This window comes from Vidua macroura, chromosome 1 (genome assembly GCF_024509145.1).
Source record: "Vidua macroura isolate BioBank_ID:100142 chromosome 1, ASM2450914v1, whole genome shotgun sequence".
Lineage (NCBI taxonomy): Eukaryota > Metazoa > Chordata > Aves > Passeriformes > Viduidae > Vidua > Vidua macroura.
In genome coordinates, this window is record NC_071571.1 from 23,314,924 (window position 1) to 23,327,789 (window position 12,866).

A 12,866-nucleotide genomic window follows, 5' to 3' on the forward strand; every position below is an offset into this window, starting at 1 on the left:
ATGCAAACACAAGGTTTTAGAACAGTTAAACTAACTTTAAACCAGGAAGGACAAGACAAAACCCTGTTTACACGGGGCACTGCCCACTCCCAGAGAGAGTTACAAATTTACTGATGAAACCTTTTCAAAAAGAAGTACAGAGCTGAGCATGGAAAGCTTCCCCAAGAGGTTTGTTTACAAATTTAATTCAAAATTCCTGTGAGCCAGAGCTCATTACCATTTACCATCAGAACTCTTGAACCAAACACCATTTAACAATCCTGCATGAGTCAGTACAAACCCAGACAACATTCAGCTATTTCACCTTTTTACACAAACATGTTATTTACAAAATTCATGTTGTTGGTATCTTCATATTGTTACTCTTACAACTGGACATCAAGCTTCCAGAGATCACCATTTTCAATTTTTTTTTTTGTTGTTGCTTTCTGAACATAAACATTTTACAACTACTTCGACAGTTAAATGGCTCATTCTTGAAATGACTTACCTGTGAATACTCTGAACTCTGCCTACCACGTAGCTGTACAGTAACCTTTTCTTAAATCAGCCAAGACCATCACTCACTTGGAACAGGATCATAAATACCAAAGGAAGGGCACCACCAAGTACAGTCCCCTGTGGTGCCTGTTCCAGATCGGTTTGCTGAAATTGGGTACAGAGGCAAGGTAGGCAGCCTTGCCCCTTGGTTATCTGGGAAAAGTAATCTTCAATCATTTTTCTAAAGGAAAGAGTTCCACTTGTAGAAATTACTTTTTTCTTCATTAAGAAGATCTGGCATGCACCTTAAAAGTATTACATCAATAGAAAACACGCTTTTGCTTTAAAAATGCAATGAGAAAATGGTAGAACGAGCAATTATACACAGCAGCAGTAAACAGTATGGGCAAACAAAATAGATGCAAAACTTCTGCATTTGGTAGACTACTGTTGCTTTCCTAACAGTAGATTCATCAGCTTCCATCTGCCACTTATTCTGTCAGAATTTTATTCAGAAGTCTGTTAGTTCACACAACTTTAAAAGGTAAGGTTCTAGCGTCAGAGTTTACAGTGACCGCCTCTTGTATCTGATAATAGGGTTGTTAGGTGTGTGTATCATTGTTGTATAATTTATAGTTGGAAAATAGTCATTGATGAGATCAAATTCATACAAACGAAGCAAAGTAGACCAAATAGTCTTAATTTGAACATAAGCGAAGTTTTCTCCAATGCACCGATGACGGCCTAGAAGGAAAGCCATAAAATGCAATTAGAATTCTCAACACACTGAGGCTCTGATGTTTTAAATACTCTATTCTATAATTCCACCCAAGTCTTATTTTTCCAAGTGTCACTGCATAAAACAGACAAATAACTGGAATGAGATTGTGCTGTTCTGTCCCCACTAGAAAGCATTAATTTATGTATCAGGAAAGAAGCATTTGCAACACAGGAATGAGATCAGCTCTAACTCCGTCAAGGCAATATTTGCAAACTGTTCTGGAAGTTGGGACTCTGCAGACTTTTTCTCTGCCTTCAGCTGAACTTGTGTTACCAGGTTTGTCCTTGACTTGAAAAGATGTGAGTCAGGCATCACTCACACTAATCTAAAGGTGTCTTGATAACTGCTGTGAGAGATATATACAGCTATGACTAATGCAGAACTATTAACTTAATTATTTTAATAGCACTTTCACAGTAAGAAAACTTTCAGGCAGAAACAGGAAAGAAAAAAATCTATCCTAAGCTGCTGCAGTGTGGAGAGGTGCTGTAGGAGATGGCTGGTGTGAGCCACCTCAACACAACCTCACACAAGGTGTTGCATTCTTTAACTCACCAGCACCAAATGGAATGTATGCAAACTTCTCTCCAGCTGCTGGGTTATCTTGGAGGTATCTGTCAGGCTTGAAGTCTAGAGCCTCATTCCAGGAGTCTCTGAGTCTGTGATTAACAGTGGGAGATACACACACTTGATGGCCAGGGGGAATATTGTATCCAGCAACACTCTACAAGAGAAGAGACAAGACCCCACACATGACAAAATGTCTCAATTTTTCTTTTTAAAACGTTACCTGAAGTGTTACATCATGAGGCTTTACATTTCAAGAGATTTTGGCCAAGTGCATTTAAAATTACTGCAACCTAAAACTTCCTCTCATACTTGAGCAGGACACAGTGCTCAAGTAGTTGCAGGAACCTTCCAGCTGTTTTAGTAAGGCTGGCAATTCCACAGGAGGAGGTTTAAAAAAAAAAAGGAAGAATGAAATTAAATTTTATTGAAAGCCTTTGACATTGAAGGGACATAGCTAAAAAATAACTGAATTTTTTGACATGGTACCGTATTTGTACAAACAGCAAGTTTTCTTTCAGATTTACCTAGCTTGTGTTAAATGCATACCAAATTTTTCTACTACAACAATTCAAAATACCTGGCAAACAAAAAATGGTGGCACCAAACTAAGCTCAAATAAGACTTGTAACTACAAGAAAGGGTCAGTTTTGCTGAAGAAAACTACACATGGCTGTTGCTGGATCCCAGAGCTGCTCTTCTCCAGGTGGAACAATCCCTGTTCCCTCAGCCTCTCACCACCAGTACTGCAGCCCCCTCCCAGCCGGATATTTCACTTCATCAGTCTTTTGCTTGCTGGGGACTGCAGGGGTCTGAAACTGGACACAATTACACATGAAGGTAAAAAATACTACGTTCAAGGTATTAATTGCTTTCCTATCTCAACACTGGCTACGTTACCACTGACGGAACCCTGGAATGCCATCAGCTTTCCTCCCTGCCAGCAAACAGCTCACTTGTGTTTCTGCCAGCTGAGATACCTCTGACCTGGCCTGTGCTCCTATAGTGACATTAGCTCCAAAAAGTGTCCTCACCTGAGGAGTTCTGGCCATTCTCATCATGGTCATTATAGGAGGTCTAAGCCTTAATGTTTCTTTTAGACAGCGATCCAGCAAACTGAGATCCTTGAGCTGAAAATAGAGAGGAAAGAATATATCAAAATACAGCCAAGTTTATTCAACACGAACAAAATGCTATTTTATACCATTTATAAACATTTTTAAAAAATCAAAGAGTAAGCTTATAGTTACATGTACTTTATTAGCTACACTGACTATTTCTTTTCCATTTGATTCAATTAAGAAGAAAAAAAATCACTGACCAGTGCAATAAATACAACTACTGTCTTAGTGATCTGTCTCTTAAGTATTTTCTGTTGCCTAATTAAAGAACAAGGTCACACTGCACTGCTTTCCTCAGTGGAAATATGAGGATCTTCCTTTGCTACAGAAGTGCCATTTATTAAATAAGCACAGGAACTGCAATTTCCCTAATGAACACTGATTTAAAAAAACAGTATCAAGCTGAAAATTTATTCAGACAGGAAGATAAGAGGAAATGTACTGGCAAACAGTGTTATCAGAGAATGACTGTGCCAATTATTATTTTAACACAAAAGCATATGACTGTATTTCATGTCCAACGAGCTTTTTTTTTTTTTTTTTTTTTTTAATAAGCATCTAAAAATATAAAAATGCCCCTCAGGACTAATGTAACATAGAAACAAACCTGGTCGTAAGTTAAGGGTGGCAAGTCCTCCCCACACACTGCTTTCTGTTCTGCATAGCACTGCTCCTGTATGGCTTTGTCCCTGGCAAGGAAGAAGCCGAGCCAGGCGCTGGTGGTGGAGGACGTGTGCTGCCCTGCCAGCAGCAGCCCGATCAGCATTCCTGCAATTTCATCGTCCGTCAGCGCGCGCCCATCCCTGCATCAAACGAAACCACGTTGGAGCTTCGTTTGGTCATGTTTCACCATTTAGCATTGCTATTTATACAGTAGCATTTACAATTTTTTCTAATGTACTCCTTACTCCTTCTACTCTTTTATTGCCTACCCTAAACGAAGGGGCAAATGATCTAAGGGTAGGCAGAAGGGAGAAGAGAGGGAGAGAGACTCTTTAGGAGCCTTAAAGAAAATCATTCCTCAACAGCCAGCAAAGAGAAAGGAAGCAACCTCAGTTACCTCATGACCACCAATGAAAATCTCAGAAATCTGAATAACCATTGACAACTGAAGTTTTAAACCTGCTTTTAAGAACACAACTAGGACAAACTGCATGCAACAAAACAATTCAGAATATGAGAGAGTGTTTCTTGGGTTTTGGTAGATAGTTCTAACTTAACAGCTCAAAGCTAAAGTAAATCTTGGCTTACTTGTATGAAGCATCAAGTAGAGTTTGGAGCATGTCATCCTCCTTTTCCTTGGACTTTCGACGTTTCTGGATAACCTTGTAGAAAATATTCTTTATTTCTCTGTGTGCTCGATCTCGTCGTCTGCGATTCAAAACACTCCCATTAGCAACTTTACACAGCGTAACACAAAATGCTTACGAGGATTGATTGGGATGTCTAGAATAGCTTACAAAGAAGAAGTGGTGGGGATGGGGGGCAATCCAAACAATGATGTTTAGATAAAATGCTAAAGTGCCTTTCTCTGTTAGTGCTGGTACCTGAAGCTTGGCAGAGGCAGCCAGCCTGGCAGCAGCCAGGCAGCGTGAGTGAAACCCCCATCCAGGTCAGCATACAGCTGAGCCACCTTCTCATCCAGCAAGCCTCGGATCTCCTTCCCATGTAAGCAATGACTTGCTGTCAAAATGATCAGCTCTGAAAGGGCTTCAAACAGGTCTGAGGAAATATTTGAAAAACATTACTGAAATGTGTCTGATCAGATGTTTTTTTGAACAACTTTTTGTTTGGATCACAGATACCTTTTTTCTAAGGTATTTCTTTCTAGAAATTTTTCTAGCAGTTAGTAAATCTTCCAAAGCAAGCCATGCATCACAAGCTCAATCCTTAATAAATGTAAGTGAAGTCATACAAAGATTTAACCCTGAAATCCAAATCCATAGGAAACCAGTTCATTTTGCTACTCACTGAATTATTTTTATATAGTAGTACCTAGACACTTAAATATCAATTTATATATTACCATATTATTAACTATATTTACATATAAATCATATACAATCAAAGTAATTCAATATATTAAAATTTGACATGTATTATATAATTTTTATGCATTTAAATATAAGTATGTATGTTTCAATAATATTTGACACTGCTATGCAACTGTGAGCTTGCAACGATGATGATGGGCAAGTTGGGAATGAGGGAAAATAACAATTTCACTTTGGTCACTAACATAACCGTATCAGCTTTGAAGATGCAGTTTTTCACTGTAGAACTCCCAGAGCCAAGATCTTCAGCACAGGCTCTCTAGGAAGTCAGAGCAGCATTTTTTCCCAGGGCCTAGGAAGTGGTTACACTGAGCTGACTGATAACCATCCAAAATTAGCATAACAGGTGCACTATGAGCTGACTAGGAAAGCAAAACAAAGACAGTCCTTCATTCCTTTCAGTGATTTTCTGAGCAGCTTTATTCTCCAATAGTCTTATATTTGATTTTTAAAATTCTGTATTTTCTTTCTTCTGATGTTCAATACCCTTTTACCTACGTAATTTTTAATTCTTTTTATATTGCAGTACATCTTTTACAAAAATATACTGCATTGGCCTTAAGTACTTCCCAGAGAACTGGAAAAAAATGCATTTAATCCTGCTTACTTTTCTCTCCACATTCTCCCCATGCTTTGAAATACTCCTTTGTTTCTTCTTCAATCACAGATACATGCTGTCTAAACTGGGCAATGTTTAGCCCAGTTTTGAGCATCTTCTTCTGTTCCAAAAATATCTAAAAGAACCAAGACAGAACAAGCAATCAGTACAAGGATCATCATATTAATGTGATTAAAAATTATTAGAATTCCTACTATAAGAACATCAGAAGTTTACTTACAACAGAAGTAAATAGGGATTATGATTAGGACTGCAGGGTACAGCAGATACTCAGTTTTTACTAATAGGTAATACTCTGTTTTTCACCTTGCCTTTCAAGCAATAGTTCAGAAACATTCAAGTAAAATAATAGCTCAAAGAAGCTCCAATTCTCTCTTTTGCAGTACAAAACAAAAAAAAATTATTTTAGTATCTTCATTAAGCTTTATCCCTGAAGATACAAGATGCATGCAAAGTTGAACTATGAAATGCCCTTTAGATAAATAATCACAAACACAACCAGCCCCATCTTTGCAAAGTCTGGATTTGGCCTGTGTTCCCTGATATGTGGCCTCCTCACTTTCTCTCAGGCAGAAGGACCCTGAACTAGAGATGACCCTTTCTTTTACAGAGCCCTCTGATATCGCTGCCCTGCAAGTCAGACACAGAAGCAGGAGGCAAACTGCTTCCTAGGAAAACAGTGAGTTTCACACCATTTTCACCTCATCCTCTTTTTCTACATACAGATTCATAGCTAACAAACCTACTGGTGAAAAGCCCTTCATTAGATGAGAATCATTCAATGCATTCACAGGACATTGACTCAGAAATGTATTTATTTGATTTTTAAGCCCTAATTATGAATGAGGCATCTTCCCTATAGCTCTGCACTGTACCATGAGTAATACACCAAAAACTCTCTTCCCACCAAGGGCTCTGCATGTACAATACAGAGCAAAAGGCATTAAAAGAAAAGCTACTTCCTAGAAGCTTTTGTTTTGAGAATGCAGTGAGGACCCCAGCAGTCTGTCAGAGGGCACACATGCCACAGAGCAAAGAGACAAGCACATTTTCCCTTGCAGCAGGCTAGCCAGTCTCCAGCTTGATGGAGACAGGAATGGCACACAGGAATGAACACATCCTCTGCAATTTCAGCTCCTCTCAACAAAAACTATCTGCAAGAGGCTTGGAGGGAGGAGAGAGAGAGAGTGAATATTAGTTGATATATTGACTATGGATATTAACAATTACCAGAATCACTGGTAAGTAAGCAAGTTACTCATTTTGAAGAATAAGGGGTGGTTCTTCCAAACACATGACTGAAAGTCACTGAACTAATAGATACTTAGCAGCTTAAGCAGAGAAAAGGGGGTCTCAAAAGAAATTTCAGGATGACCCATCAACTGTAGAATGCCAACGAAATTTTCCATGGCTTTCATAAATGACTTCCCATTAGATGTCTGAAATGAAATCATGGTGGTGACACTATGCAAAAAAAACCAGCTTACCTCTAGCAGAATGCATCCTGGCCACAACTGGCTGTGCTACCTCTCTAGCTTCATAGAGGGAAACTAGAGAAAATCAGTGTCAGAGATAATTGAAATGTCAATAGCAAACTCCCTGTATCTCCTTGCTGTGGAAAAAGAGTAATTTTTGTGGAAAAAAAAGACTTTTCTGAGGAACCCGAATCTGCAGGGATAAAAAGAAAGAAGTCTTTCTGGTATCAAAGATATGAATTAAGTAGACATATCCACAGATACCCAAGACTTACTGAGTAATATGGTTCATCTCTTGACTAAAGCAGAACTCAAGTGCACTCTAGGGAAAAAGAAAACTTAGGGTGACTCTTTCTAGAAAAATACCTCATTTCAGAAAAAAATCAACAAAAAGCTGTATATGGTGGGCCAATGAGGTAGGCCTCAATCGTCCCTATGTGCCTGAAGTACATGGTGGTAAGAAATGCCCATTTCCAAGGAGCTTACAGAAAATTCTATAAAACTGATGGATGAGATTAGATCACATCAAAGAACTAGCTCTTGCATGAAGACAGACATTCAAATCCATCCACAAACTGAAGGGCATGAAAGCAGAAGTCAAACCATCTGTAACAAGTGGGTAAACTTTCACAGAATTAAGGTACAAACCATGACCTTTAAGTTTCAAGCAGACATCCCATAACAGTCAGAATCCACAAAACAAGCACAACACAGTGAAAATCTGGCCAGCTTAGCAGCCTGATTCACAGATACTCTTCTGAAGCAAGTCAGAGAAGAACAGAGATGAACATGAGATGTATTGCAGAGAATCATGCATCCTCCATGATCCAGCAGCTACAAAAGTGATTCCCAACTCCATCCCTGACTTTTTGAGGAAGACCTCTGACTATCCAAACTGGTAGAAAGAAGTCTGTTAGAATGGCCCCACTCATGAAAGAGATCTCCTAGGACACAAGAAATTATCTCCTACTTGTTATCCAGGCTGCAGTCTTGCTGGTTCTCATAGGGATGAGGAGTTATGCAAATCCATCAAGTGGCAAAGAACCTACCACCCAACCCACCAATTCTCCCCCCGCTGCTATCCACAATTTAGTACTTCTGACAAAGGAGGAGACAACCAAGTTCTCCTTTACCTACTTAGAAAGCAGCAAGTTGTAGGTAGTTAGCTGTGTATGAGATTTCCAAAAGAACAGGGGAAGAACAACATGCTTATTCTGTGGATCATGGCAAACTGCCAGCATGGAGGCAAAGAAAGTAGTAATTACTGCCCTTAAGCCACATCATTAATAGGGCAACAATCACAGCACGTAGGCAGGGATGAATGAAGAGGCATGCTAAGGAGGAAAAGAAATTCATGGTCACAGAAGCAGTCAAATGACTGGCATTTATACTAACAAAGTGAGGCCAAAACTGAAGATCCAAAAATAAAGTACATCACAGTGCTGTTTCTTCCACCCAACTACTCTGCTATATAACAGGCACTGAACACAGAGTGCCAGTGAAGCAAGTGGGGCCACAGAAAAGTTGGCTTCTGCAGTTTGAGAGTCTGACATGGCAGGCCACCCTCACAAACAAGAAAGCAGCCAATGCTTAGCTCAGACACAATGCCACGTGACACAGCCCCCGTGCTCCCATGCAGACTGTATTCTGCAAACATACACTGCATGATTTCTGTCTGAGCAAAACAAACCTTGTGGTTCAAACTGTTAAATTATTACTCTCTTGTCTAGATTTGGCATGGCATAAATCTAAAGTTACCACTCTTAGGGCTTTCTCAGAAAAAAGAACTGAGGTTGCTTGGAAGGGAAAAGTGAGCTGCAGGTAGTGGCATGCTGCAAGGGAAGGAAAAAGTGACTCATTAGTTTTTCCTCTATGGTGAGATCAGATGGTGCCAAAGAACAAAAAATAACATCCAGGGTGACAAATGGCCAGGTGGTAAAGAAAGCTACCTGAACATACCAGATTATCCAGATGAGACTATTTACCTATACCATTGCAATATGCCACAGATGGTATGAATAAAACCCCATCACACAGAGCCAAGAGCTCAGGGCTGCCTACTCAGCATAACAACTGCACTGCTTTTCTACTCGTCTGCAATGTAAAATACAAACCGCATTCGGGACGTCATAGGCAACTCCCCTGCCGAAGACCGGCGTAGTTAACCGGGAGTACACATCCTCCGCGTTCAAATCTTCATTTTTACTATTGAAGAGCAGAGCAGCAGCATCACTACCCAGTAAGTATGTGAATGTCTTGCCAACCATAGTGAAACTGAACACAGGTCCATACTGAGAGAAAGAATAAACAAACAAACAAAAAAAATTATTTGAAATAAGAACAAAAATCATTAAATCTCTATCCCGTACAGTCTTTCATAAATTACTTTTTCTCCTAAGTAAGTCCAGACATTTAATAAAGATAAATATAATTTAAAACCACATTTAAATTTGTTTTCAATGTACATACCAGTGATATCTAATGTTATAATGAACACATGTGAACATGCACATTTTAAAACCATTTATTTTAGAAAACATTAGTAAAAGATCAACCACACTGAAAAGACTAATAGAGATATTGCAGCACATATTAACCCCAGTAATCTACAAACACTGTCTCGAAAAATTCTGGATTTATGGAGTTATGCATACATAATTAGGGGCAAACAAGATTTTGAAGTTTAAAAGTCATCTCCAGCAGACCTTCATGTACCAGATTTGGCTTCCTCTAAGCTAACCAAGCTAAGATTTAAGCTTGTAACTCTAGATAGTTTTAGACAATGTGAAACAGCTTCATAAATCTAATTTAATTGGAATTAAAGCTTTACTTTAGTTAATTTCTTCTAGGCTGTTACAGTATAAAAACTACTGAGGTTTTATACACAAGCTCTATTAACATCAGAGAGGCCTTAAAGTTCATCAAGATACCCACAGAGGTGGCCAGCTACATTCCAACCTGGTCATAGATTGGTAAAGAATGTGATTAAGAGTTACCAATTACAGCAAGAAATAACTTCATGCAAATGACTTTTTAACTAACTTGTGATTCAGCTATGAATATTACCCAAATGTACAAGCATATCTGTGACGTGAATCAGGAGAGCTCAGAAAACACTACTGCTGCATAAAGAGACCTGAAGATCACGGCGCCTACTGTGCACACTCCATTCCATATTTGAGGTGGCAAATGAGAATGAAGTGATTTTAAACAGGCCTCAGACAGAGAACTTAATATATACACAAAAATATTTTTGCATATGCTCAGCCAATCATGTGGGAAAACATACCTTGTCATAAGCATTTTCCAAAAATTCAATGGGACTTTTTCCAAATGCAATTGCATGACCAAGGAAAGGGATGCCTGATGAAATAAAAGGTGGGTAGTTCTGTAGAAGAAAGAGAAAAATAAACACTGAATTTTCTTCAGAGATTATCACAGACTCATGAACTAATAGACTATCCTGGACTGGAAGGGACCCATAAGGATCGAAGTCCAACTCCTGGCCCTGCACAGGGCCATCCACAAGGGTGACAGTATGTCCCTGAGCCCAAAAGTAACAAAATCATGTCCATTTACATAAAAACTAACCACAGAGCAAGTTTTATATATATTTGTTTAAACTCTTTTGTGAAAAGGCCAACTTTAAAAGAATATTCAGTTTTTCAGATAGAAGTACATTTAAAAGCAGCAAAGGTTAAAATAAAGTGAATAGGATTAAGATTCTTCCTATGCTGCCTCTGAATGTGAAGCACAAAGATACTGCAACTGAAAAGAAGGCAGCCAGAAACGGAACAGCGCTGGAGGATTTGTTAAAAAGCCCATCAAAAGCGCCTTCAGGTTAACACTGTGTTTCATCGATTAGCGGGCAACCTCTCTTAAGCTCCATCGATGAAACAGCACCGGGAATGCCCTCGGGTTCCGCGAGCGCCTCTGCCCGCCGCGGTACCGAGCAGCCCGGTGAGGGCGAAGCCGGCCAGCTGCCCCAGAAGCCGCCCACGGCGAGCCTGCTGGAAACGCCGCTCGCCCGCCGCGGCCCGCTCCCCCACGCCGGGGTTCCAGCCCGCTTCCCCCGCGCTCCCGAGGGCTGTCCCGAGGCCGCTCCCCGGGCCCGCGCCCTGCAGCTGCCGCCCGGCTCCCCCGGCCCGCAGGGACAGCGGCGGAGCCCCGGGCCGCCGCCCTCACCGCTCACCTTCTGGTCGGCGCCGAGGTGTCGCCGGTACCCCAGCTGGAACAAGTAGCCGAGGCTGAGCGCGAAGGCGGAGGCCGCCAGCACCAGGGAGAGGGGGTTGCCGACGGCCACCCGCTCCAGCAAGGACCCGCCGATCTCCATGAGGTTCAGCATCTCGGCGCCCGCCGCCACTCGCCGCGGCTCCGCGGGGCAGGGCAGGGCGGTGCGGCGCGGCGCGGCGCGGTGGGCCGGGCTGGTCCGAGCCCGTGCGGCGGCTCCCGGCGCTGGGCTGATCTCTGCCCATGTGACGATTGCCGGCGCCGCAGCCAACCCGCGGCCGCGCCGCGCGGGGCGACGGCATCGGCCGGGCTGCGGCCCGCGCCATTGGCGGGCGGCGCGCGGGGCCGGGCCCGGCCGCCTCAGGGCTCGGCCCCGGCGGCGGCGGCGGCCGCGGGGCGCTCGGCGCCTGAGTGTTTGAAGTGCTGGGTGTCCTCGAACACCCGGACAGCACGGTTCTCCTCCGAGAAATGGGGCTTAGGCCGGTGAGCCGTCCCTCGGGCATCGCTGCCGGTGCCCCCGTTGACAGCCCAGGGCGCTGTTTTGTAAGGCTGCAACAGCGCGCGGAGAACGAGGACGACTTATTTGTGTTTAATTCCGGATGCTCCAAATGTTTAATGTCAGAAAATCCGCGTATTGTTTTTGAGTTCCCACTAAGATCTAAGGGTTTAAGATCAAATAATGCACAAAGCTGTATTTGGAAACAGAGAGCTCATCACAACCGAGGTCAGCTTGTTGTCCACATACAATTGTTTAATTCAACAGGAGTGTATTTTAATGTGTTTCCGGAAAATTCTGGTTTGAGCAGGTCTTTTAAAGGCAGTATTTGTTCATCCAGTGAGTCCAGTCAGTTTCGAAAGTTTAAATGTGTACATCTGGGAACACTAGCAGGAAGCCAGTTGATGATTACATACTGTAAGACATTTCAACAGGGTACGGTTCCAAAGATTATCTGTAATGCTTTTAAATAAATTTTTGCAAAGTTCAGAAACCTAAATTCTCATCAATTCCCGACTTAATCTGAAATTAACTATTTGTTGTCATCAGTTCTGAGTACTTTTAATTTTGTCAACTGGAAAAGGTGCACAGGCAAAAGCATAAGCTTGTTACTGAGTGAATATTCTTGTGGTTTTTTTTTTTAATGTGTAATATCCCGTGGTAAACTCTATATCAAAGTCTCATATGTGCTGAGTATTATTACTAGATGAGTGGAGGTAGCAGAGAATGCTTGTGAATGCTGAGATGTGCATGGAATCAGTGATGAGTATCTTCAAACTCTTCATATCAGCTACAGGGATCTAGTAAAGTTTTCAATTTGTTGCCTGCAAGCTCTGAAGTTTCAACACTTTTCAGGGCCAGAGGAAATTCATCAGTGCTGTAGTGATTGAGAAAGAGTTCCTTCGTATTTACAAGCCTTGACAATTCTTTCAGGGGACATGAGAGCTATCACTGGTTGTTACTGACATTCTGTCAATTTATGAAGTAAGGACATTTATGGTGGAATAGTGTCAGTCTATTTCTTCCAAGGGAGAGGATTTCCA

At 41.5% G+C, this 12,866-nt stretch overlaps 1 protein-coding gene across 1 annotated transcript; it reads right to left on the reverse strand.

The window, feature by feature from the left end:
• Positions 1–66: 66 nt before the first annotated feature.
• On the reverse strand, positions 67–11,467 carry LOC128814442 (lanosterol 14-alpha demethylase). The gene is made up of 10 exons (XM_053990315.1): positions 11,290–11,467; positions 10,387–10,485; positions 9,212–9,388; positions 5,611–5,737; positions 4,497–4,671; positions 4,201–4,320; positions 3,557–3,752; positions 2,863–2,958; positions 1,817–1,985; positions 67–1,224 (listed from the first exon to the last, which is right to left on the reverse strand). The coding sequence occupies exons 1-10, from the start codon at positions 11,440–11,442 to the stop codon at positions 1,046–1,048; spliced, it is 1,491 nt and encodes a 496-aa protein (XP_053846290.1). The 5' UTR covers positions 11,443–11,467; the 3' UTR covers positions 67–1,045.
• Between the last annotated feature and the right edge of the window lie 1,399 nt (positions 11,468–12,866).